This window comes from Lingula anatina, chromosome 5 (assembly GCF_051362555.1).
Source record: "Lingula anatina isolate TDL-2025a chromosome 5, LinAna3.0, whole genome shotgun sequence".
NCBI classification, from domain to species: domain Eukaryota; kingdom Metazoa; phylum Brachiopoda; class Lingulata; order Lingulida; family Lingulidae; genus Lingula; species Lingula anatina.
The window spans coordinates 25,337,200-25,363,730 of NC_141771.1; the positions used below are offsets into that span (position 1 = coordinate 25,337,200).

General features: G+C 36.7%; 1 protein-coding gene and 1 long non-coding RNA gene across 3 annotated transcripts in view; both read left to right on the forward strand.

The window, feature by feature from the left end:
* Positions 1–25,774, forward strand: part of LOC106173747 (polycystin-1-like protein 2) — a 57,312-nt gene extending 31,538 nt beyond the window's left edge. For both annotated transcript variants that reach the window (XM_087012654.1, XM_087012656.1), the window contains 22 exons: positions 1,363–1,445; positions 1,818–1,943; positions 6,339–6,430; positions 7,239–7,344; positions 7,971–8,090; positions 8,558–8,740; positions 8,920–9,070; positions 9,436–9,626; positions 9,838–10,006; positions 10,243–10,349; positions 10,790–11,020; positions 11,291–11,411; positions 11,565–12,067; positions 14,287–15,975; positions 16,198–16,256; positions 16,936–17,110; positions 17,500–17,581; positions 18,117–18,421; positions 21,355–21,523; positions 21,797–22,003; positions 22,689–22,923; positions 23,914–25,774. In XM_087012654.1, the coding sequence (XP_086868780.1) occupies positions 1,363–1,445; positions 1,818–1,943; positions 6,339–6,430; positions 7,239–7,344; positions 7,971–8,090; positions 8,558–8,740; positions 8,920–9,070; positions 9,436–9,626; positions 9,838–10,006; positions 10,243–10,349; positions 10,790–11,020; positions 11,291–11,411; positions 11,565–12,067; positions 14,287–15,975; positions 16,198–16,256; positions 16,936–17,110; positions 17,500–17,581; positions 18,117–18,421; positions 21,355–21,523; positions 21,797–22,003; positions 22,689–22,923; positions 23,914–24,745 (5,936 nt within the window). In that variant the 3' untranslated portion in view covers positions 24,746–25,774. The remainder of the gene's footprint in view (positions 1–1,362; positions 1,446–1,817; positions 1,944–6,338; positions 6,431–7,238; positions 7,345–7,970; positions 8,091–8,557; positions 8,741–8,919; positions 9,071–9,435; positions 9,627–9,837; positions 10,007–10,242; positions 10,350–10,789; positions 11,021–11,290; positions 11,412–11,564; positions 12,068–14,286; positions 15,976–16,197; positions 16,257–16,935; positions 17,111–17,499; positions 17,582–18,116; positions 18,422–21,354; positions 21,524–21,796; positions 22,004–22,688; positions 22,924–23,913) is intronic.
* On the forward strand, positions 2,646–4,697 carry LOC147761992 (uncharacterized). Its single transcript, XR_015334455.1, has 2 exons — positions 2,646–3,252; positions 3,873–4,697. It is a non-coding gene; the product is annotated as an uncharacterized LOC147761992 (long non-coding RNA).
* Positions 25,775–26,531: the final 757 nt, after the last annotated feature.

The following is a 26,531-nucleotide window of genomic DNA, read 5'->3' on the forward strand; positions in this document are numbered from 1 at the left end:
TATGCAACACTGTAAACACATTTCAAGGAAAACTGATAGGCCTGTTGTCATGAAACTCACTGGGGTGAACGATCTTACTAATTTGAGGTCAAGTTCGAAAAGCGGCATGATCAGGCCACTATTTTAGTAATTATGCTTTTTTTCCCACTTTTCAGCATATATGCAACACTATAAACACAATATAAGGAAAACAAATAGGCTAATTGTCATTAAACTCAGAGGAGTGGTCAATGCTGCTAAAACACAGGTTGAGTTTGAAAAACAGCATAATCGTGCCATTATTTTAGAAGTTATTTTGTTTTTTCATATTTCCTCAGATTCAATTCTTAGTCATGTTAACAGTTTCATTAGTTAACTAATAAGATACGTAAAAATGTTTGTTTGACATTTCCTGCATCTTTACAAATTGTTAGTTGATTTTGTAAAAATAATGGTAAACTTATTATCGTGTATTGTGTAATAAAGTTTCAAAAATGGAAATAAACTCATGTCATAGCAGTTTGTCAGATTCAATCATTCACTATGTTCAGAATCTCAGAATAGAAGCAATTGGACATTTAACACTTACAGGAAAGAAACATGCAATTAAAATACAGCCTCAGTAGGCAGTGCATTCTGTTTGGTTATTCTTACTGCCAGTTCAACAGTTTTTTTGTGAAAATTTAATTTTTCACAAGATATGCTTGAAGACCCGTGCTAGTCACATTTTCTGAAAATCCATGATACGTATATTTTATTTTTAAAAATTGACGGTCTTTATGCTGTTAACCATTATGTAATATTGCATCAGAATAGAAGAAAACACAATTTTGGGTGCTGCTGCCATGATGACCATTATGGGAAAACCATGTTACTTATGATTGCCAAACTTTCAAAAAAAAAAAAAAAAAAAAAAAAAAATACAGGACTAAAATGCAGCCTGAGTTGGAAAAGTAGTCTAATTGGCTTCTTTTTCTGGAAGTTGTTTTCAAAGTGTGAACTTGAACTCCCATGGGCCTGAAGCCTTATGCTTGTTACACATTTTACTTACATTGTTATTACCTGTTGAGCATAATTAAAATTTGATGTTGAATTTGCAGTTTTACATAATGTACTTTTGCATCAGAATTGACAGTAGCCTATTTTGTGCATAGTTATTTCCTGTTTTTTGTCTGTACATTTGACAGCTTTGCTGCCTTGTTTTTTATTGATTGTTTATTGCTTTTACCATTATTATGATTTATATTAAATTGTATTTTTTAATTACATTTTCCTGTGCTTTTGACTTTTAGCTGTTCTACAGCTGGTTAAAGCTGTCAGTCATACAAAGATCTACATGTTATTAATTTTGGTCTCACCCTTCTCTGTGATATTTGCTTTTAGTTGTTCTACAGCTGGTTGAAGCCATCAGTTCCTTGCTGAATTCTGGGACAGAGAATTTACCTGACTCAAAAAGACGGGGACAGGTAAATAAATGTTGATAGATAAATTAATTAAAGTGAAAATAAATGATGATGAAAAAGAAGAGGGTTAGATAAATATAAGAAATGAATAGACAAAAAAATCCAATTAAGGTGTTTATATATATAAATAATAATAATAAATTGTGAAAGACACATTACCAACAGATTATAATACCATGCCAGTAGAATTGTCTGACTGCATGGGCATTTCCAAGGGACTGGCAAATTTGGCTTTGTTATTTTGGCTGATTTTAAATTAGATGAAATTAAAATGATTGTATTTCTCTGATAAATGTTTAAAATACCATCATATCAGAGTGTGTTTATTTAGCACTCACTAAAACATATGGCATCAGTAAATCTTTTCTTCCACAGATACGCAGTGATATGATGGAGGCAGTGGGTAATTTAACTATTGACAGCCTATCTACTGCCCAGCAAGCAGCAGAGACGCTGGCCAAACTCACAGAACACACCACAGAGATTACTGCTCACTCACAGGTACTGAACACTGGATGTCTTTTGTATTGAAAATAAATATTTTTAATCCAGTATTTGTAACCGTGATACTTCAATTTTTGTGTTGTTAAGAGCGCGTCCATGAGAAAGCCAGACAGATCAGTCAGAAGGCGGCAAGGTGGGGGTCAGCAGATTTTAATAATTTATGGTGTGGTAAACCATCAACATAAAAGATATTGTGAGCCACTGGCTTTCTTATTTTGGATCATTAGTTTTAGAGATATGGGGGCAGATCTTTTATTGGCAATTTTGCCAAAATATAGCATATTTTAGCTCTTGAAAAGTTATAATTTTAAATATTCTTTTAAAAAATCATGTACATCATAAGGAATTATTTAGGTAAGCCACATGATAGGTTAAGGAAAGACCTTTAATACCCAGTACAGATTTTTTGAAAAGGCACTGTCATGACCACACAAGGTTGATTCTAATAAGGCATGTTTTCCGTATGCTTGACCCCCTCCCCTTCTTTAAATGCACACAACTTCTTTTTTGCAGGTTGTATCCATATAATTTTGGTATGTGCTGATAGAAAAGGGTTGAAAAATAAATTTTGTAAAATAAAACCTTTGTTAAACCTTGTAAAATAAGAACTATAACAATTTTAAAAAGGGCCTAAAAACGAAAATTTTTATACTACTTAAATGCTAAACTGTTTCTTCAACTGAATTAATAGGTCAAAACCACAGGGGCGGATTTAGGCCGTCTTCTGGGTCTTCCGGAAGACGGTCAGATTTTCAAGTTTACATAGACGGGTATCTAATTTTTTCTGTCGGAAGACGGTCAAAAAATAGAGGATGGATCAACAAAATATAATATGGAAGACCGTCAGAAAATATCTCTGGATCCGCCCCTGAAACCATGTATAGGTTTGTGAAAAGCCCTTAAAATAAATATGTTTGCCCTGCAGACGAACTTATGAAGCGAAAATACATTTTTTAAAATTTGTTTATGTTGTAGAAACTAAATGTAAAATAACGATGCTAACTCTGTGACCTATATTCAACATGGCGGGTACTAGGATTATCACCGGAGCAACTGTAGACCAAAGCACATCGTCTTCACAGTGTTAAAACATAATACTTTCTTAAATTTATGAAGAACACACACTAGAGATGCTTAGGTACATCTCAGAATGATTGGTGTGCACCAGAATATAACAAGAAATGACCATAGCAGCTGGTCGTCCTTAGAATGTGCATTTTTTGGTTGAACCACTTCAGACTGTTGTCAGGCTTGGGTTCCTCAATATATCCATCTCATCGATTTAGCTCTGGATGTTTGTTGTAAGGTAAGTGATCAGTGGTGGCGTACATATACTAGAATCAGATACACTAAAAAGTCAAACCAGTTTAAATAAGTAGAAAATATTTATAAATAAATATTATTTATTTATAATAAATAAACTTAAATAATAAGTTTGAATATTATTCAGTAATATAAAGAATATAAGCAAATTTAAAAGACATACTGGTATATTTCAATTCACAGATTTTTACTTGATTTCTGTTTCATGGTAAACATGTATGTATGTAACACACATTCAGTTTCAAGGGAATGTTACTAGTGCCAGTTTTTTATATTTTAGTTTTATATTCACTATGCAGATTCATGTGTGTTTACAATGAAGTTGAAGTTCACCACCTGTGCTTCAATTTTCAAGACTTACATATTACACAGGACACTTGTAACTAAAGGTACTTTAGTAAAATCAGGAAAACTTTGCGGTCCATTATGTTGTTCATGTTGCTTTGCAAGGGGGCGTGCCAGACAATTAAGCTGATTACAACGACTGAGCCCGAGTGTGATACTCCGCTGAGATAGATTGATCCTGCTACGATAGTTTCTATTCTGAACACAGTAAGCCTCTGTTGTTGTAAAACATTTATTGATATTATGTTTATTTTTCAGATTTTACATCCTAGGCCTGGATGTGAACCTTGACCCGGACAATCTTACAGACAATAATAGAAAAGTCACCTGAAATTGCACAGGCAAATTCATCAGATTCAGATGTGTGCACCAACTTTGTAATGCCTGGAACACTTCCACGAAGAAGAAAAAAGGTTTACTTTTTTTTCATTTGTTTCTTTTTCTATCATGAAATTCTGGTAGCTACAATCATGCATATTTGATTTCCTTTTTAACACTTATGCAATATGTTTGATCAGAATATTATTTAGTAATTGTTCTTATACAGCAATTAACATGAGTTTAAAATATGTTTAATACATTTTCTTTTGACAGCCTGTCCTGCCATCTTCAGGTAGACGCAGCAGTGGATATCCTGGCAAACCTTTATTGGACTTAGAGCCACCTTGGGACAATCCCCCATAACAAATATGCATCTTAGGCTAGGCAATCTCAATCAGTTTTGTAGGAAAGGAGGATTGGCGCCATTGAATTGACAAATATTGACAATTGACAGTTCAGTCACACTAAACTATAGTGGCATGTTGCTTCAAGTTACCACACTTATTCTAAGAGTGCTGAATTATCATTACTGTAGGAGACCCTGGATCTCTCAACCAGAAGAAGAAACTTGGGGATCAATCAGTTATAAGATTAAAATCTGTTGAACACTACCCATCACTGTTGTGTTCAGTATATGGAAAAGATGACCGTGATATTGGAACCTTGGAGATTCATAACTTGATTTCACTCCTGTAAAAAGTAACTGCTTTGTTCTTTTACTGTCCAATTGATGATATGAAAATAAAGTACTCCTCCTGTCAATGTATGTTGCTGACTCTGTTTTAATTTTCTTTATAGAAAAAGAATATAGATATCAAGATATCACATGTATTTACAAAGCCTATGAATCATTTGAAAGGAAAAAGAATGGTTGAAAAATGCAATATAAATCATTTCAAGTGGATTAATTAGTGTTGCACTTGAGAAAACTGATAAAATGAGACAGTCATTCCCTTTTACCTTTAGAAAAATCATTTGTAATTTTTTTTCTCTATTGCTCCCTGAAAATAAGGTATATACACAATGCTGATGACACTGGATATGCACAATAATAACTTATTAAATTGGGGGGGGGGGGGGGGGGGGATAACTTGTCACTAGTAATTTAAATTTATTCAGAAGTTGTATGGCTTTGTTTGAAAAGAATATTATTTGAGCAATCCTGTATTACAGATCTCAAAATAAAAAACCTGCAAAAATGGGCCTCTTGATTATTTTGAGGAATTAGGGTAACTGTATTTTGGGACAGATTTGATGGCTGCCATTTTGTATTTATAAAAATTGGATAGATTTGCCCTTATCAAAGCATAGTTTGAATTCCTGGCTGTGAGTCTTTGATTAAATTTGATTATTGGAAGGTATTATCTCAAAATGTACTGATATCTTGATTTCGGCCGTTTGGTTTTCTGCTAAAATTGCTAAAGTTTGAGGCACTTTTTCAATGTCTTCTGTTGTGTTTAACACACTTTTTGAATTTTGTATGATTAGACCAATATATGCTTAGGATCCCTATTAAATTTTATGGCTGTCAAGCCTGCAAAAAGAGAGATATGAATGTTTGAACATTGCTTGGTAGAAAAGTGAGTTTGGGGGGTGGGGTCATAAAAATGGGCGTGGCTCGTCAGTTTGTGGGTTAAACTGAAATTTAGTTACATATTCTCAATGGCAAATGGCTGGTTTAAATAGGTAAATTTTCAATTAATTTTAAAAAGTCATCAGTTTTGAAATATTTGCTTATGAAGTGGCTTTATTGACTGAAGCTGAAAATCAAGCCAAAAATGGCCAAAACATATAATATCATATTATAATTATATCCAATGATTTCTTTTGGGATTGTTGCCTTCAATCTTAATATTTCCTATATATGCAACAATATTATGAATTTGGTTGAAATCTGTTGACCCCCACCTTGCCACCCTCTGACTGGTCTTATCATGGACACACACTTAATTACATAAGAGGATCAAATCCCATTTGTAACTCACAGGTTCCAAATTTTACTTAACCATTCTCATAATTTTTTTTCTTTTTTTCTGTTTTTATATGCAGACACTGCAAGTGGATCAATTTCATAGTGTTTACTGTAAATTTTTATAATGAAGTTAGGGGAGTGGGCCACGGGGTGTTATCTTTCTAGTCTCTGTATGTTTGCTGGTTTATCTAATTTTGTCAATTTTGCTTTAACATACAAAATGGCTAACTGTTGAAATAGGTTTTCAAAGCCTGTTGTAGCGTGATGGTGAAAATGTTGTTTTTGAAAAGAATAAACACATTTTTAACCTTATAAGTTATGCCTCATAGGTAAAATCATGTTCATTTTTTTTTTTTTTTTTTGAAACAACTGACATTTTCTCATCAGTTTTGAGCTGGCTCCATACATGTACTAATTAGATTAATCTTCAGACTTCAGGCATGGACACAGTGGAGAGGGTATCCCAGGTGTTGAGCAGTGGACAGACAAATGCCACTTTTACTGAAGTAGAGGACACTGTCACGTAAGCCAGGATAGAAACTCTTTGAATGAACTTACTTAGAATAATAACAATTGAAGAGACTTCAGTCATCCTGAGCACTAGCAAACATGCTTTAAAATCAGAAGGGAATCTAAAACTGCATTAAAAATAATGATAAGATAGTAGATAGTCTTCAGTCTTAAAATTTTTGTAAATGTGCCTGATCACCATTACAGTGGTGTATTTGTTTATTGTTATTATTATTATTGTTTTATTGATTCTCATGGTATATGACCCATCTTATTCTGAAAGTATATTTATATATCATTATATATAACAGTATCAATTTACCTTGTCAGTTCTGTGCTTTAAATGTTAAAAGTCAAAATAATTAAGGCAAGCAAGAGGTTATTTCTGCAGTCCATTATCTATGGCTGCCTCAAAAAATATTTAAGAGATAAAAGCTGTTTGTTGTGGGTAAAAAAAAATGGATTTTCCAAGGGTAAACTACAATTTTTCCCAATTAACCAATGGCTAATGAATCTATTCCAACATTCAGAGTTAGTCCATGTGCTATTTTATTACAATCTCTTTTACAATTTCTTAAAAGAAATTATTACAGAGGGTAGCCTTCTATGAAAGTCCACGAGGTCTGATGGCAACCTGTTGGTAATAAAATAGAATTTATAACATTCTTTGAGTTATTTAGAATTTATTTAATGTGAATCCCATTCAAACAGTTGATATACCTTAAAAACCCTTCCTATTTATTGATCATACTTGTAAAAAACAAATCATGATGCAATTATGTTGATCATAAAACAAAAAAACATTGTTCTTTAATATACAGTATGATTCTTCAATCCACGTCCAACCTGTTGAATGCCAGCATGGAGGAGTCAAGAGAAGTGAATATCACCAACATGACACAACCTGAGGAGATGAAAGTTCTAAAGGTGACGGATAAGATCAGTTGCCTATCAGTTCTATATTTGTTTTAATTTAAAACTTTATCAGCTGACTGACTGATTTCTTAACCTGGCAATTTAACAAACAGTGAAACTGCAACCAAACAACCATCCAGATCAAACAAACAGCCAGCTACATCAACCAAACAACCATCCAGATGAAACAAACAACCTGCTACATCAACCAAACAACCACCCAGATCAACCAAACAACCAGCTACATCAACCAAACAACCATCCAGATCAAACAAACAACCATCCAGATCAAACAAACAGCCAGCTACATCAACCAAACAACCATCCAGATCAAACAAACAGCCAACTAGATCAACCAAACAACCGTCCAGATCAACCAAACAACCAGCAAGATCAACCAAATGAATCACCTGCTGTACATTGTATAACATGAAAGAGGAATAGAATTAAAGGATTAAAAACAGTATGCTCTTTGCTTAGACTAAACCAGGCAAATACCTCTACCAAAACCAGCAACAACTATCCAACCAACAAACCAACTCCTTATCAAAAGCAAGGAGTTAAAAGTTTGTACCAAACATAACAACGACTAAACCACTTCAATCAAGATGTAATGTATTTACTTTTTACTCTTGCAGACCAGATATATAGCAAATAAAGCACTTAGTATCATCAGCACTATCTCAGACACTGTGCTGGCAAAACAGGTACCAGGAGAGGAGCCCACTGTTCTCGCCACCAAGTCGTTCATTGTCAAGGTGTGTGAACTTTATCAAGAACCCCCTCTCCCCTCCCTTCCACCCTCTGTAGTCAATCTTAACTATTGTGATAGTGTTAACTGTCACTGTTGTTCTTTGCATTGACCCAGTTTCAATAAAACCCCAGATTAGAATGTTAGTTACAGCCACACCTGTCAAATTAAAGGTTTTATTGTAAAATTAAGATACATTTACTTTGTCAAGTAATCCTATGTTAATGACATTGACTTATAGCTAAAATCACAAGCAATTTCAAAGTAATATGTTAGCAGGAAAGTTTGTAGAAATTTACAGTAAAAAAAAAAATCAAACCCTTTTATGCAATTGTCCTTTTGTTTGATAGAGAACAAAAAAAAAAAAAAAAAAAAAAAAACTCAATTTTGCACCATTTTTACTGAGGTTCACTCAAATCAACTTCAAGTCAACCATGACATATAAACCTAATGCCATGCTTTATTGTGTTTTAGTGTCAAAAATTAGACCTGGACACAATGAGTAGTTCCCAGCAGCTGCAGGTGCCCCAGGTCAGTCCAGCAGAAGGGGGGAATGATGAGACACCACCATGTATGGTCGGCAGCTTTGCTTTACCTCCTATACAAAATATGCTTCGTGACGGACATGAGAATGTGTCTGCTTCCATTGATTTGCAGGTATAAACATTTTTAATTTGATTTTATTTAGTAACACTTATTTGTTAATTTAACGTCCCATTGCTAATATGCTTACAGTTTTTATGAACATTTTGAGGGGAAGGGGTTGTAATCAGAGACATCGTTCATGAAATTATATTTCTTTTTATTTCATTTGTTTTACAATCTAAAATTGTCAGATGTTCTACATGCCAAAGAATCCATTCACCTGGGACGTTTCAGCTCAAGATGTCACCTTTGGCTGCTCTGGTATTGTCATGACTATAGATGGCGCTAGGGTCCAGTTCAACTGGCTACCAGAACCAATGGATATCTTCATCCCTGTTGGAAGTAAGTTTTTCTATCTAAAAGACATCACATCATGGGTGACTTGTTACTACAAAATATTCCAAGGGGTTCATTTTTGATTGCACTCTTGACATTGGTCTTTGTTGCTAAATCTCAGATTTACTTTACTTTCTGTCAAAACGCTTTAAACAAACATTTCCATGCTATTTATAGAAAACATGAACTGACATGCTGCTAAGTGATCCATTTAGAGTTAACAGGACATGAATGTCCAAATACTGCTAGCAAGTTTGCTGACAGCTTTAGTTGAGAACAAGTGTACCTGAGATTTGAGCAAAACCATGAAAAAGATTTTAAAAAACTTGATATTTTCATGAACAGTGTTCAACATCAATCCTTGATTCCAGAGGCTGACGTGAACTGTGATATCACCACCCTCCACCTTGAAGGAGGGACTAATGTAAACGTGGAGGATGTTATTTACTTCAAGTTTGATGCTGAGACCAACAAATCACATCAGATCACCATCTGGCCAGCAGACAGTAATGCCACCCTGCAAGTTTACCTAAAAGCCAATGCCAGGCCCAGCAAAGAAGAGGTATGCTGCTAAATGGGTGCTTTTCTGTACATATGTGACAAAAAAGAACAGTTTTGATATTAATCACACATTTTAAATATTTTTCACACAGAAATATTCTTCCTGTAGTAATGCAAATGGTCAGTTGTTGAATTTAGTACTTCATACTTTTGTAGGTACTTGATTTTAATGTACAGACACTTTAATTGTTTCTAATTGATTAATTTCCCAGATCTTAAACAGCACTACAGTTATCCCTGTTCCCGAAGAGATGCGTTATCGTCATGGCAATCAAAGTGCCAGTGGCTATGTTTTGTTTGTCCCAGAAAATGAAACCACTGAAGCAGACACTGTTTATTACATGGGGATCACTTTATTTAATACCAGTGATTCTGGGAACAGTGAGTATGGACATAACAATGATTTTTTTAATTAGATTTCTGTCAATGAATGTGGCCAATTCTTTGTTTTCTATATTCAGTTATAATACAGTGATTTAAGTTTTTTAAGTTAATTGTAAACTTGGTCTGGAGTGTACCCTCACCAGAGAGTCTCCAACTTCTGGTCACAGTCCACTCCAGTGCCTGTCTGTACTGCGATATTAACTAACAATTATTACTATGTTACAATACCACAGGGCACCTTGATGTTAATGAGAGTGTCCAACTTCTGGTCACAGTCCATTCCAGTGCCTGTCTGTTCTGGGATGAGCAGAAAGAAATCTGGAGTAGTGAAGGATGTAAGGTAGCTATCATTTTGTTAGCTTCTTTATTTTTAAATATATTAATGAATTGATAAACAAATAAATAAATCCCTTAATGGGAAAACACTTATCAGCGTTTCAACATTTTATATAACACATTTTCTTGCATATTTTGTATAAGTTTTTGATCAAAATACAATCAAACTGTTTCTCACCTTGCCAATTTCTTTCATTATCCAGGTCTCTTTCAGTAGCAGATGTCTACTCCAAACACAATTCAACTTTTTCTCACCTAACACATTTCCCACTTTCTGTATCCAAGTCTCTCTAACACCTGTTGTTTTCTCCAAACACAATCCAACTATTTCTCACCTAACACATTTCCAAATTTCTGTATCCAAGTCTCTCTAACACCTGTTGTTTTCTCCAAACACAATCCAACTATTTCTCACCTAGCACATTTCCCACTTTCTGTTTCCAGGTTTCTCCTCTCAGCACAGCTGTCACGTTACACTGTGTCTGTCATCACATGACTGTGTTTTCTGGCAGTTTCTCTATTCTGCCTAATGCCATTGATATTGTGGCAGACTCTGCTCTGTTCCTGACTTTACTGGAGAACCCATTGGTGGTGAGCATTGTGCTGTGTGTATGGGGCATCTACCTGGCAGTTGTTATCTGGGCACGCAAGAAGGACAGGGAAGACCTACTTAAGGTGAGAGAACTTTGTTTCTGATGTTCAAGATTTCTTGGGATTGAAATTGGAATTAACCATCACTAAGTGAATTTCAAAATAAACCGTTTTTAAATTGTTTGAATCGTGAAATATGTGGTAAAAAAAAGGGGGTTAAGCACTCCAGGCTTTGCCAAGTAGATTTACAGGCAATTCTGTATACTTTTTTTGGTAATACTGCAATTGAATTAGACTCAAATTTGGCATTCCTGTAGCATATATTTATGAAATGAGTTGTTTTCATCTCTGCAGGCTGGAGTGACAGTGTTAGAAGACAATGATCCAGAGCACAAATATGGCTACCTAATTACTGTCATCACTGGCTGGAGGACAGGGGCAGGAACCACAGCTAACGTGGGTTGTTTTATAACAGGTAACTATGTCTACCCGGTCACTGACAGAGACCACAGCTGAAGGGTTTTTGTTTATAAAATGTGAATTTTAATCCTGAACTTTAAAAAATTCCATTCCCATTTAAACTTTTATTGTTGTTTCTTGTTTTCAATTTTTATTTTCCATTTTAAAGGTGAAGATGGTGAAAGTGACTGTCATGTCCTGAGTGATCCCAGACGTCCAGTATTTGAGAGTGGTGGCGTGGACAGTTTCCTACTGACCTGTGCCCAGTGCCTGGGTGACCTCGTCTCTGTCACCATCTGGCACGACAACTCTGGAACTGCTCCTGCCTGGTTTCTGGAGAAGTTGACAGTGAGGGACCTGCAGAGAAATGAGGTGTGTGAGTTCCTGTGTAACCGCTGGCTTGCTCTGGACCTGGACGACTTCTGCATCCAGCGTACACTGCGCCCTGCCTCAGTGGAGGAGATGAAGGATTTCTCATACCTGTTCTCCAGTAACAGTGGCTTCAGCATGAGGGAGAAACATCTGTGGGTCAGTGTGTTCTCTTGTCCACCAAATTGTCCTTTCACAAGAACCCAGAGACTGACCTGTGCTCTGACCCTTCTTCTGACCACCATGCTGACCAATATCATGTTTTATGGCATCCCAACTGATGACCCTGAAGACCAATACCAGGTCTGCTTAATTTTTGTTTTCACCAATGTATTTATTATTTTTTGTTTTACATAAGAATAATAAGTAACAAGAGTTAATAAGTAATATTGTTGCAGGTGGCTTGAAAATGATTGGTTGTGTTTTTATGTTTGATACAATTATAATGTTGTATTGGTTCATTTATTGCTTCATTGTATTTGCTGTATTTGAAATATTTTGAACATGTTTGTTGTGGTATTTATGGTTGTGACATATTTTATGGTTGCAGCAGTATCTTTATGGCTGTGACATATTTAGGATTCCCCATAGGGGAATACTATTGTTTTTGGTAGTATTATTATTCTTTCTACAGGCCTGTAGCCAGGGGGGGTTCGGGGGGTTCGAAAGAACCGCCCCTTTTGCTAGAAAAAGGTCCACTTTGGGTAAAATTTGAACTAGGTACATGAGGTTTTTATGGGAAAAGGTCCACTTTTTTAGAAAAAGAACACCCCTTTTGAAAATGCTGGCTACGGGCCTGTTCTACTTTTTTTTTTTTTTTTTTTTTTTCTTTTTTTCGCAAAAAATCTGAAATAATTAGCATAGGTAGCCTATGGAAAGAATATGCCACAGACCCAGTTTCAGTGACCTTGACCTACTTTTCAAGGTCACAGGGGCTTTTCAAGGCAAAATTTGTAAAATTTGAAATTGCCATTAGGCCTAAAGTATAAGCCATATGGCTAAGGGCCTTATGGCCAATGATACTGAGCTAAATCCCCAGATAATGACCTACTTTTATGTAAGTAGGTCAAGGTCACTAATGGCCAAACTGGATCAAAACAGGTTTGTTTCCGAGATCTCAAAAACTGGAAGACCCAGAGCCCTGGCCCCCGTTTCACAAAAAAACTTAAGTCGGTTTCCCTGACTTAGGGCTTGGTTACCAATGTAATTAAGTCGTTACGTCACTAAGTCCTGTTTCACAAAGAATCTAAAAGGTCGCTTACGTCGTTTTTTTCTTAGCTGTAAGTTGACGATGTCAAGCCTCCTCGGGAGGAGACTTAAGTCGGCAAGCTCAACTAAAACTCGGTAAATGAGAGCATAAACAACAAAAATTTGGAAAGAACATACCTCCTTCAAGATATTGTGTTATAATATCCTTGAATAGCACTGACATTTATGGCATATTAAAATAAAAAATAAAATTCCACTTTACCCAGCCGATCGCGTGTTTGTTTATGTTTTTGACCACTAGACGTCCCTCAGTAGTGTTCCACGACAAGCTAATGTTTAACTGTTACTTTGAAGTTGTATTGAAGTTAAACTTATCAATAAAGTTCAAAAACAAACTTTGTTTGTGTTTTGGCTGACTTTTATTGTTGATAAATGATCGTTCTTGGCCGAAAGAGGCCATGAAACGTCATGTCTTGTGAAACTTTTGCAATTTTACACCTCCTTTTCTTGAAGAGTTTCTCGTGCGCGTCGACTACGGTAAGCACGCCAAGCTAAGACGTTAGATTCTTTGTGAAACACTCCAAGTCGACTTCAGCTAAGTCGACCTAGCTAGGCCACCCAGCTCGAGTAAGACGTCTACGGATTTAAGATTCTTTGTGAAACGGGGGCCTGATCTCAGTGGCAAATGATGCCCTATATATTTATCTGAGGTTAGCCAAACTTTCGTAGCGACTGCTTAATAACTTTTTTAAATATAGATTTTTAACTATTTATGACATTGCAGAAATTGTGACTGGCAATTTCTCCATGAAATACTGGTTTTTGGTCATAGCATGCTATAGTAAACTACCCCAAACATATACCCAAAATCCCCAAATTGTATGTCAAATTTGACCTTGACCCTCATTTTCAAGGTCATTTGGCTATTTCATGGAGAAGTATTGACGTGGGCAAAAAAATTAATGTTTTGTTGACCCCCCCCCCCTCAATTTGCACATGCTCTTTCAGAATATGGGGTCAAATTTAAGCCATGACCTTCACATGACCTTGTAAGTGCCCATTGCCTTCAAGTTCAAAGGTCATTTGCAGGGGAATCCTTCGCCACTTGCTGAAGAGCCAGTTGCAAACTAGTTTATGGTTACAGCTGTATCTTTATGGCTGTGACATTTTTATGTTTACAGTATCTTTACAGTTGTGTTATTGCATCAGGTGTAATTATATTTGTAAAGCTTTCATCATATGTTTTTAGGAATTTGATTCTTATCCAATCACATAAATGTAATAATTGACATGCCAGATAAATCACATTCCAGGTGGCAGATTTCCAATTTTCTCTGTCTGACATAATAATTGGTATTGAGAGTGGGCTGCTGATGTTCCCAGTGAACCTGTTGATAGTGCTGCTATTCAGAATGTGTGCTCCAAGACCTGTAATTATTTCAAGTGAGGATCTCACACCCACTATGTCACCCAGACCTGTGAGAATTTCAAGTGAGGATCTCACACCCACTATGTCAGCCAGACCTGTGAGAATTTCAAGGGAGGATCTCACACCCACTATGTCACCCAGACCTGTGAGGATTTCAAGTGAGGATCTCTCACCCACTGTGTCACCCAGACCTGTGAGAATTTCAAGGGAGGATCTCACACCCACTGTGTCAGCCAGACCTGTGAGAATTTCAAGTGAGGATGTCACACCCACTATGTCACCCAGACCTGTGAGAATTTCAGGGGAGGATCTCACACCCACTGTGTCACCCAGACCTGTGAGGATTTCAAATGAGGATCTCACACCCACTGTGTCACCCAGACCTTTGAGGATTTCAAATGAGGATCTCACACCCACTGTGTCACCCAGACCTGTGAGGATTTCAAATGAGGATCTCACACCCACTGTGTCACCCAGACCTTTGAGGATTTCAAATGAGGATCTCACACCCACTGTGTCACCCAGACCTCTGAGAATTTTAAGTGAGGATCTCACACCCACTATGACACACAGACCTCTGAGAATTTCAAGTGAGGATCTCACACCCACTATGTCACCCAGACCTGTGAGAATTTCAAGTGAGGATCTGACACTTACTATATCACCAAGACCTGTGAGAATTTCAAGGGAGGATCTCACACCCACTGTGTCACCCAGACCAGTGAGAATTTCAAGTGAGGAACTCACACCCACTATGTCACCCAGACCTGTGAGAATTTCAAGTGAGGATCTCACACCCACTGTGTCACCAATACCTGTGAGAATTTCAAGAGAGGATCTTACATTCTCTATGTTAGCCAGACCTGTGAGAATTTCAAGGGAGGATCTCACATTCTCTATGTCACCCAGACCTGTGAGAATTTCAAGTGAGGATATCACACCCACTATGTCACCCAGACCTTTGAGAATTTCAAGTGAGGATCTCACACCCACTATGTCACCCAGACCTGTGAGAATTTCAAGTGAGGATCTCACACCCACTATGTCACCTAGACCTTTGAGAATTTCAAGTGAGGATCTCACACCCACTGTGTCAGACAGACCTGTGAGAATTTCAAGTGAGGATATCACACCCACTATGTCACCAAGACCTGTGTCACTGGAGCTGGGAGATGGTACTCAGTTCTCAAAGTCTCAGAGTAGAATTAGGAGAGATGTCAGTCTTCAGGAAGTCTCAGGGAATCTTAAGGGGGATGATGATCAACAGAAAAGACCATTTGATTGTGTGGCATCAGGAAAGGACCAGATGTGCTCCGTGACAGATAGAAATGTTGAAGTCACACTTAGTAGTGAACATAAAAATGAGACCAATTCACAATCTGGCAGCAAGGAAGGACCAGGAATTGGTCAGGTATTTGGTCAAGTGGCTGATGACCAACCTGTGAACCCAGAACAGACAGCAGCCAGTGTGGAAAACACTCAAGATGCAGATGTATGCAGTGAGTCACATATTCACCTTGGATGGTCAGACCATGACTTTCAGTCGTATGAAGACATCCCACTAATACATCTGGTATGTAAAGTACTAAGTAACACTAACAATCCCATATACATGTTTTCATGTGAATAATTACAAAACTTTAAGTATATTCTAATTCCAAGATATAATGAGAATTATTCAAACAGTCCTACTAGCTAGTATATTAATACTATAATATTCTTCAGCAGTGACTCTCAGTGACTTATAAATTATTTCTGTAATAAACAAGGAAACATTTTTTTTATGTCAATCAAGCGTCAATCACAGGCCGTCTCTGTGCAATCGGTGGAGAAAGAAACCAAGGCACCTCTCAGGTAAGTGTTGCAACTTTTTTTATGATTTCTGGTTATCTGTCATGAAGTGTTTATAGTGTTGTAAAGTTAGAAGTACATGTAAGAAGCTTTAGGTGTAGTATCTTTAGATATATACAGAAACTTTGTAACTGTCTGAATGTATTCTGATCACTGTCTGTTGCCATCGCCAACATTGGCAACATCAATCCCTATAACTATTAATTAAAAGGGTAATTTCATTACATCTTTATAACTTTCTCTTCATCCCAGGCTGCCAGTATGGCACGTGTATCTACATAGCCTGGGTGTTGGCAGTGTTAACTTGTAGCTTTACTTTGTCTTCAGACTACCATGGTGGTGTATCTACATAGCCTGGGTGGTGACAGTGTTAACTTGTAGCTTTACTTTGTCTTCAGACTACCATGGTGGTGTATCTACATAGCCTGGGTGGTGACAGTGTTAACTTGTAGCTTTACTTTGTCTTCAGACTACCATGGTGGTATATCTACATAGCCTGGGTGGTGACAGTATTAACTTGTAGCTTTACTTTGTCTTCAGACTACAATGGTGGTGTATCTACATAGCCTGGGTGGTGACAGTGTTAACTTGTAGCTTTACTTTGTCTTCAGACTACCATGGTGGTGTATCTACATAGCCTGGGTGGTGACAGTGTTAACTTGTAGCTTTACTTTGTCTTCAGACTACCATGGTGGTGTATCTACATAGCCTGGGCAGTGGCAGTGTCAACCTGTCTGATCTGTTCTTACTTCACAGCGTTGTATGGACTACGATATGGACACACGAAGAGCCTGCAGTGGGTGGTCGCCTTCTTTACAGGGTTCTTCCAAAGTGTGTGTATTACACAGCCAATAAAGGTAAAAAGGAACTTGGTGGGATTTTGATGCTGGCGTAATCTTTTTAACAGTGTTTTCCAATGTGTAGCATTCCACCTCAAAACACAAGGTAATCTGTTTGCTATCTTGGCACCTGGCTGTCTTCACAAAGAATCCCTGTCCTTGGACAGAAGACGAGAGAGTATCTAAACATTCACCCTGTAATTATAAGGTTTATTTTGCAATGTTTTACTTTAATAAATAATAATTTTACTTCATCTCAAAAAGTTTTGATTTAAAAAAAAAACCTTAATCAGTAATAACAGTTATCACACATTTCCATATTACAGTTTTGATACAGAATTAAAGATTAAGTTAATTTAGATACAGTGTAACTGAGCTATTAATGGTCAGATCATTTTTCTTTGCAGGTTCTATTGATTGTACTGATTGTGAGCCTGATCTTGAAGAAACGGATGGGAGCAGATGAAGGACACAAGATTACACCTGAGGGTAAGGCTTTGTGCCTGTCGGTAAAGTTTTGTACCTGTGGGTAGGGCTGTATACCCGTGGGTGGGGTGTGTACCCTTTCAATCTCATAAACACAAAAAGGGTTACCAGTTTTCACAGCATTGTTCTGTTCTGTAGGTTAACTGCTTTTGGCAACAAGTCACATCCATCTTCACCAGCATCAACTTCTGTCAGTATCGGCATCACTGCATGTGACATAATATTTAGTTTTTCCAGTTGTTCATAGCTTATCATATGGTATACTTAAAGAATTTCTAATATCCAGAAACATACTTTTATATTATATCCAACTTGCAAAATGTACAATATTATGTTATATATGACTATGTATGTGGCCATGTAAACTCCTAAGAGCAGCTAGTCATCATCAACCATTCATCTTTTTTCCAGTCTGTCCCACAAATCTTTACATCTGGTTGTACCAACATAATTGTGATAATCTCAGCTAACACAACCTTAATTAACACTCTCCTCAAAGCCACCCCAGGATTTTAACCTCTGTTGATTTTTTCCACAGCTGAAGATGAGAAATACCTAGATGATGAAAACATGACTCAGTGGCGAAAGAATCTTCAACGAAAGCGTGCTCAGCATGTGTACAAGCCTCTTCCAGAGCCCGTGGTAGAACACATGCGCCACATACGGATGAAAGAGAGGAGGATGCATCAAATACTGGTGGAGCTGGTGCTCTACGTGACCTTCACCTTGACCCTGGTATTTGTGACGTATGGCCACAGAGACCCCATGGCATTCTATGTGACAAAATCTACAGAAGATATGTTTATCACAGTGAAGTATGCAGATGGCCCAGCCTTTACAGAGGTGAGTTACATGGTACTGGACATTTCAAGGTACTGAATTGGATTTCTTAAAACTTTGAGTTACAACAGACCAATGGGGATTTCTTTGAACCTTCAGATTCAAAGTAAATTGTACTGATTGGGATATTTAATGAACCTATAGATTCGAGGTACTGAGGGAAATCTTGCAAAAACATTAGATTCAAGGTACTAAGGGAAATCTTACAGAAACTTTAGATTCAAGGTACTGAGGGAAATCTTGCAAAAACTTTAGATTCAAGGTACTGAGGGAAATCTTGCAGAAACTTTAGATTCAAGGTACTGAGGGAAATCTTGCAGAAACTTTAGATTCAAGGTACTGAGGGAAATCTTGCAAAAACTTTAGATTCAAGGTACTGAGGGAAATCTTGCACATACTTTAGATTCAAGGTACTGAGGGAAATCTTGCAAAAACTTTAGATTCAAGGTACTGAGGGAAAGCTTGCAAAAACTTTAGATTCAAGGTACTGAGGGAAATCTTGCAAAAACTTTAGATTCAAGGTACTGAGGGAAATCTTGCAGAAACTTTAGATTCAAGGTACTGAGGGAAATCTTACAGAAACTTTAGATTCAAGGTACTGAGGGAAATCTTGCAGAAACTTTAGATTCAAGGTACTGAGGGAAATCTTGCAGAAACTTTAGATTCAAGGTACTGATGGAAATCTTGCAGAAACTTTAGATTCAAGGTACTGAGGGAAATCTTACAGAAACTTTAGATTCAAGGTACTGATGGAAATCTTGCAGAAACTTTAGATTCAAGGTACTGAGGGAAATCTTGCAAAAACTTTAGATTCAAGGTACTGATGGAAATCTTGCAGAAACTTTAGATTCAAGGTACTGAGGGAAATCTTACAGAAACTTTAGATTCAAGGTACTGAGGGAAATCTTGCAGAAACTTTAGATTCAAGGTACTGATGGAAATCTTGCAGAAACTTTAGATTCAAGGTACTGATGGAAATCTTGCAGAAACTTTAGATTCAAGGTACTGAGGGAAATCTTGCAGAAACTTTAGATTCAAGGTACTGATGGAAATCTTGCAGAAACTTTAGATTCAAGGTACTGAGGGAAATCTTACAGAAACTTAAGATTCAAGGTACTGATGGAAATCTTACAGAAACTTTAGATTCAAGGTACTGATGGAAATCTTGCAGAAACTTTAGATTCAAGGTACTGAGGGAAATCTTGCAGAAACTTTAGATTCAAGGTACTGAAGGAAATCTTGCAGAAACTTAAGATTCAAGGTACTGAGGGAAATCTTGCAGAAACTTTAGATTCAAGGTACTGAAGGAAATCTTGCAGAAACTTTAGATTCAAGGTACTGAGGGAAATCTTGCAGAAACTTTAGATTCAAGGTACTGAGGGAAATCTTACAAAAACTTTAGATTCAAGGTACTGAGGGAAATCTTGCAGAAACTTTAGATTCAAGGTACTGAGGGAAATCTTACAAAAACTTTAGATTCAAGGTACTGAGGGAAATCTTGCAGAAACTTTAGATTCAAGGTACTGATGGAAATCTTGCAGAAACTTTAGATTCAAGGTACTGATGGAAATCTTGCAGAAACTTTAGATTCAAGGTACTGAGGGAAATCTTGCAGAAACTTTAGATTCAAGGTACTGAGGGAAATCTTACAGAAACTTAAGATTCAAGGTACTGATGGAAATCTTACAGAAACTTTAGATTCAAGGTACTGATGGAAATCTTGCAGAAACTTTAGATTCAAGGTACTGAGGGAAATCTTGCAGAAACTTTAGATTCAAGGTACTGAAGGAAATCTTGCAGAAACTTAAGATTCAAGGTACTGAGGGAAATCTTGCAGAAACTTTAGATTCAAGGTACTGAAGGAAATCTTGCAGAAACTTTAGATTCAAGGTACTGAGGGAAATCTTGCAGAAACTTTAGATTCAAGGTACTGAGGGAAATCTTACAAAAACTTTAGATTCAAGGTACTGAGGGAAATCTTGCAGAAACTTTAGATTCAAGGTACTGAGGGAAATCTTACAAAAACTTTAGATTCAAGGTACTGAGGGAAATCTTGCAGAAACTTTAGATTCAAGGTACTGAGGGAAATCTTGCAGAAACTTTAGATTCAAGGTACTGAGGGAAATCTTGCAGAAACTTTAGATTCAAGGTACTGAGGGAAATCTTGCAGAAACTTTAGATTCAAGGTACTGAGGGAAATCTTGCAGAAACTTTAGATTCAAGGTACTGAGGGAAATCTTGCAGAAACTTTAGATTCAAGGTACTGAGGGAAATCTTGCAGAAACTTTAGATTCAAGGTACTGAGGGAAATCTTGCAGAAACTTTAGATTCAAGGTACTGAGGGAAATCTTGCAGAAACTTTAGATTCAAGGTACTGAGGGAAATCTTGAAAAAACTTTAGATTCAAGGTACTGAGGGAAATCTTGCAGAAACTTTAGATTCAAGGTACTGAGGGAAATCTTGCAGAAACTTTAGATTCAAGGTACTGAGGGAAATCTTGCAAAAACTTTAGATTCAAGATACTGAGGGAAATCTTGCAGAAACTTTAGATTCAAGGTACTGAGGGAAATCTTGCAGAAACTTTAGATTCAAGGTACTGAGGGAAATCTTACAAAAACTTTAGATTCAAGGTACTGAGGGAAATCTTGCAGAAACTTTAGATTCAAGGTACTGAGGGAAATCTTGCAGAAACTTTAGATTCAAGGTACTGAGGGAAATCTTACAGAAACTTTAGATTCAAGGTACTGAGGGAAATCTTACAGAAACTTTAGATTCAAGGTACTGATGGAAATTCATCAAGAATTTCATATTTTTACCAGTTGCATTCAGGTCTAGTTTTAAAACACTTTTTGAAAGAACAATAATTCAGTCATAAAATAACAACTCTGCTGTCTGCTATACACACAAAAATGACATGTTATTTTCCCCACCCTCAGATCAGTGATGCTGACTCCATGTGGGAGTACCTAGAGGAGACATTTGTACCTTCCCTGTTCACTTCTACCTGGTACAATGGTGACAGTGTGACAGAGAGTGACATCCTGACAGCTGACATGGTGTCACTCCACGTGGGGGCAGCCAGACTCAGACAGCTGAGAGTTAAAGGTAATTAAGACTGTCACACACCTGGTACAATGGTGACAGGTGACATCCTGACAGGTGACATGGTGTCCAGTTAAAGATAAGGATATCACTGTCTCTACACAGGGTTTAAATGTCTCGATATGGATACTGTTGGCCTCTCTCTCTCTCTCTCTCTCATTTGCAGAAGGCAATATATCTTATATTTCAGATGTCTGTGATGTGCCTCCCACCTTCCAGTCCCTGATCCACTCCTGTACAGTGAGATATGATTGTATCATATATCTTATATTTCAGATGACTGTGATGTGCCTCCCACCTTCCAGTCCCTGATCCACTCCTGTACAGTGAGCTATGAATGGGGCACTGATGACAGCAGGGACTATAACACCTCTTGGACACCGCTGGTCAACACAACTGACCACCCCACTGACCAGTGGACATACCAGTCTGCTTTCAAGCTGAGGTCACTTCCATTTGCTGGAAAACATGGCACTTACAATGGTAAACTATTTCTCAATGTTACTAGCCATTGCATTTAACTGCTTAATGCAAACTGCTACCTTGAATTTAACAAATATAGATGTTAATTTATTTTCATTATTTATTTTTGTTCATGTAATTTGATAATGTTCTTTCTATACATGCATTGCTTTCATAATCTTAACCTGTGAAGATATTAACTATTTAACAATCTCACTCACGATTGCATTTCAATGAAATGGTCCTTGTTGCGAAAAAAAAAAAAAAATCCACAACTTTGCTGATTTTGTTGACTATCAAAACAATTTTGTTTAGAAAAAAAGCCAATAAAATAAAATTGTACGTTGTTAAAATGTTTTAGAGGAGTTGGAATCATTATATTATCAATTATATCTATATCTACAACTTGGGAGGAAACGGTTTTTTGATTTATGTAAGAAAAAAATTCTAGTAGATAAAAGCCTGTCTCTAGTATTATATGATATTTTAGGTGGAGGATATGTGAAACTTCTTGGTGACACCAGAGATAAAAGCCTGTCTCTAGTATTATATGATATTTCAGGTGGGGGATATGTGAAACTTCTTGGTGACACCAGAGATAAAAGCCTGTCTCTAGTATTATATGATATTTCAGGTGGAGGATATGTGAAACTCCTTGGTGACACCAGAGATAAAAGCCTGTCTCTACTATTATATGATATTTCAGGTGGAGGATATGTGAAACTCCTTGGTGACACCAGAGATAAAAGCCTTGCCATACTCGCAGACCTGCAGGAGTCCAAGTGGATAGACCAGAGGACGCGTGCCATGTTTCTGGAGTTCACCCTGTACAATCCCCAGGTGAACCTGTTCAGTGTGGGACAGTTCCTGCTGGAGTTCCACCCCACTGGGGCTGTGTTCCCTTTCTATCAGATCTTTACTTGTAAATTTTACCAATATGGGTAAGTTATTACTGGAGCCATGTTTCCTTTCTATCAAATCTTTACTTGTACATTTTACCAATATGAGTAGGTTACCACTGGGGCTGTGTTCCCTTTCTATCAAATCTTTACTTGTAAATTTTACGAATATGAGTAAGTTATTACTGGGGCTGTGTTCCCTTTCTATCAAATCTTTACTTGTACATTTTACCAATATGAGTAGGTTACCACTGGGGCTGTGTTCCCTTTCTATCAAATCTTTACTTGTAAATTTTACCAATATGGGTAAGTTATTACTGGGGTTGTGTTCCCTTTCTAACGATCTTTACCTGTAAATTTTACCAATATGGGTAAGTTATTACTGGGGCTGTGTTCCCTTTCTATCAAATCTTTACTTGTAAATTTTACCAATATGAGTAAGTTATTACTGGGGCTGTGTTCCCTTTCTATCAAATCTTTACTTGTAAATTTTACCAATATGGGTAAGTTATTACTGGGGCTGTGTTCCCTTTCTATCAAATCTTTACTTGTAAATTTTACCAATATGAGTAAGTTATTACTGGGGCTGTGTTCCCTTTCTATCAAATCTTTACTTGTAAATTTTACCAATATGGGTAAGTTATTACTGAGGCTGTGTTCCCTTTCTATCGATCTTTACCTGTAAATTTTACCAATATGGGTAAGTTATTACTGGGGTTGTGTTCCCTTTCTATCAGATCTTTACATGTAAAATAACCAATATAATAATTTGACTTTGATGTAGCAAAGGCAAAACTATTGGTTTTACATAAATACGGATTAGTGTAGTTTGGTTATTTTAAACTCTTTCCCCAAAATTTCATGATGTCTTGCCAGAAGAAAGGCGTTAACTCTGGCCTCTGTTATTGTGCCTCAGAATCTTTTTTTTTTTTTTTTTACTGAATTGCATGTATGAGATGTTTTTAAATATATTGTTGTTGAATATTTTTGGTAAAGTCCTCATAATACATATTCGTTTATTTTTTATTTCAGGAATGGTTTGGAAATTTTTGTCGCAGTTTGTGAAGTTATGTTTATCCTGTTTATTCTGACCTCCACATACAGAGAGTTCAGTAAATTCAGAAACACTGGTTCTAAGGAATACTTCTCAGATCCCTGGAGTTATGTAGAGGTGGCAATTCTCTGCCTGGGATACTCAGCTATTGGTCTGTTTTTTCAACGTTTAGTCACAGTAAACTTCACCATTGCCAGTTTCCATGAACATGGCAGAGAAGAATTTGTGAACTTTTTTCCAGCAGCATTCTGGGACTACATCCTGGGCTACACCTTGGCTGCTATGCTGGTGCTGACAGTGCTCAAGGTTTTCAAACTGCTACGGTTTAATGTCAGCATGAACATGTTGTCTGCCACTTTGAAGAAATCTTGGAAGCCTACACTACATTTTTATCTAGTTCTAGTTGTCCTAATGATGGCCTATTCCTTCTTTGGGCAATGTGCTTTTGGTCACTACATCGAACACTTCAAGTCCTTATTGGACTCCTTACAGACTTTGTTCACTCTGATCATGGGAGGATTTGAGTTTGCAATTCTGGGAGACTCAAACCGTGTCATTGGTATCATGTTTCTGATCACCTTTGCCATGATAGTCCAGGTGTCGCTGATCAATATTTTCATTGCCATTATAAACGAATCATTCAGATGTGTTCAGAAGACCACCAATGAGACGTCCAATGAGCTGGAGATGGTGGACTTTATGTGGACGAGATTACTGGTGATTCTTGGTCTCCACACAGGGGCCGGGGTCACCATTCCTTCCACTATTGACCCAAAGATACTGCAACAACTGGACAGGAAGCAAAATTAGAACGTTTCATCTGATATAGATTTTAAAATCAGACGATTTAAGTTTTTTTACTACAATATGTTTATAAAGACATTAAATGCTCCATCAATGAAAACAAGGTGATACTATTTCAAAGCCAGTTTTTTATGTTAACCAATAATGTGGGACTGCGCAGGATTGGAACATGATGCCAATGTGTTAAATAGCAGACTATGACAGATATGAATTAAGTAGCAGTTGTACATGCAATTATGACACTTTAATTGCCTCAAATAGGATGCTATTGCAAAATTGTGTAAATACATGTATAAATTTTAAAGGAAGTCCTACAGGTACTTTTAAAATACTGATACATGTATCTTAAACAATGTTTAAGAATTTTCCATTTGAAAACGTAAGAAAAGCAAAGCTTCATCTTGTACATAAAAGCATTTTAAAGTGTCAGATGTCATTTGGGGTCACAGGTCACCCAGGGTTCAGAGGTCACATTCTGTGTACACAGATAGCAATTAGTTAAAGGGATAATAAGTCTTCGTATGAGATCTATATTTTACAATAAAAACATTGTGAGTAACTCATATAAATATAATATATTCTGTTTTACCACAAAAACGGCAGTTATAGCTATTATTCTGATATCTGAGCTTGTCTTTAGACCAAGTGACCTCCATTGATGGCTATACTCTGTTAAAATCTCTTAAGAGATCTTAACAAAAAAAACCAAACTTTTTAGAAAAAAAAAACAGGGACTAACTTTGAATGTAAAAATGGATTCATTAACCATTGGTAAGTATGGGAAAATTGTTGTTTACTCCAGGAAAATTCATTTATTGGCCGAAACAAAGAGTTATTATCCCTTTAAGATCTTAAAATATGTTCTCAGTGCAGTTAATGCTCAACTCTGGAAATAAATCATTTCTTATCAAACCAGCATTATCAGCTTTTAATAAAGGTTGTTATTCTAGATTGTTCTGCTATTTTGTTGACATTTGTCGACATTTCTAATCAAACCAGCATTATCAGTTTTCAATAAAGGTTATTATTATGCTAGATTGTTTTGCAATTTTGTCGACATTTGTCCCATAACTGCTAAACCATATTTTTGTTTCACTTTAAATAAACTGAGTGGCTTTTTTTTTTTTTTTTTTTTTGGTAAAGAGGCAGGTTGCTTTCAAAAATTGGTATGATCGTTTAATATTTATGGCAACTTTTTTTTTTTTTTACTATATATATTTTTTCACACATTTGGACTTTCAGTGGCTTTTATATCCCGTGGAATTGGATCACTTGCTAGTTTTTCAATGTCCAGGTTACCTGTAGTATGTAATGTAAGTGGGCAAGAGTTACAGTACATCAAAATTGACCAAAACATTATTTGGTGCACTTTTTTCTGGGTAATATCTGAACACTTGTCAGCTTTACTTTCTGTAGTGTGTCTGTATATTTGCCAGCTTTGCTTTCTGTATGGTGTCTGTATATTTGTCAGCTTTGCTTTCTGTATGGTGTCTGTATATTTGTCAGCTTTGCTTTCGGCATGGTGTCTGTATATTTGTCAGCTTTGCTTTCTGCATGGTGTCTGTATATTTGTCAGCTTTGCTTTCTGTATGGTGTCTGTATATTTGTCAGCTTTGCTTTCTGTATGGTGTCTGTATATTTGCCAGTTTTGCTTTCTGTATGGTGTCTGTACATTTGTCAGCTTTGCTTTCTGCATGGTGTCTGTATATTTGTCAGCTTTGCTTTCTGTATGGTGTCTGTATATTTGCCAGTTTTGCTTTCTGTATGGTGTCTGTACATTTGTCAGCTTTGC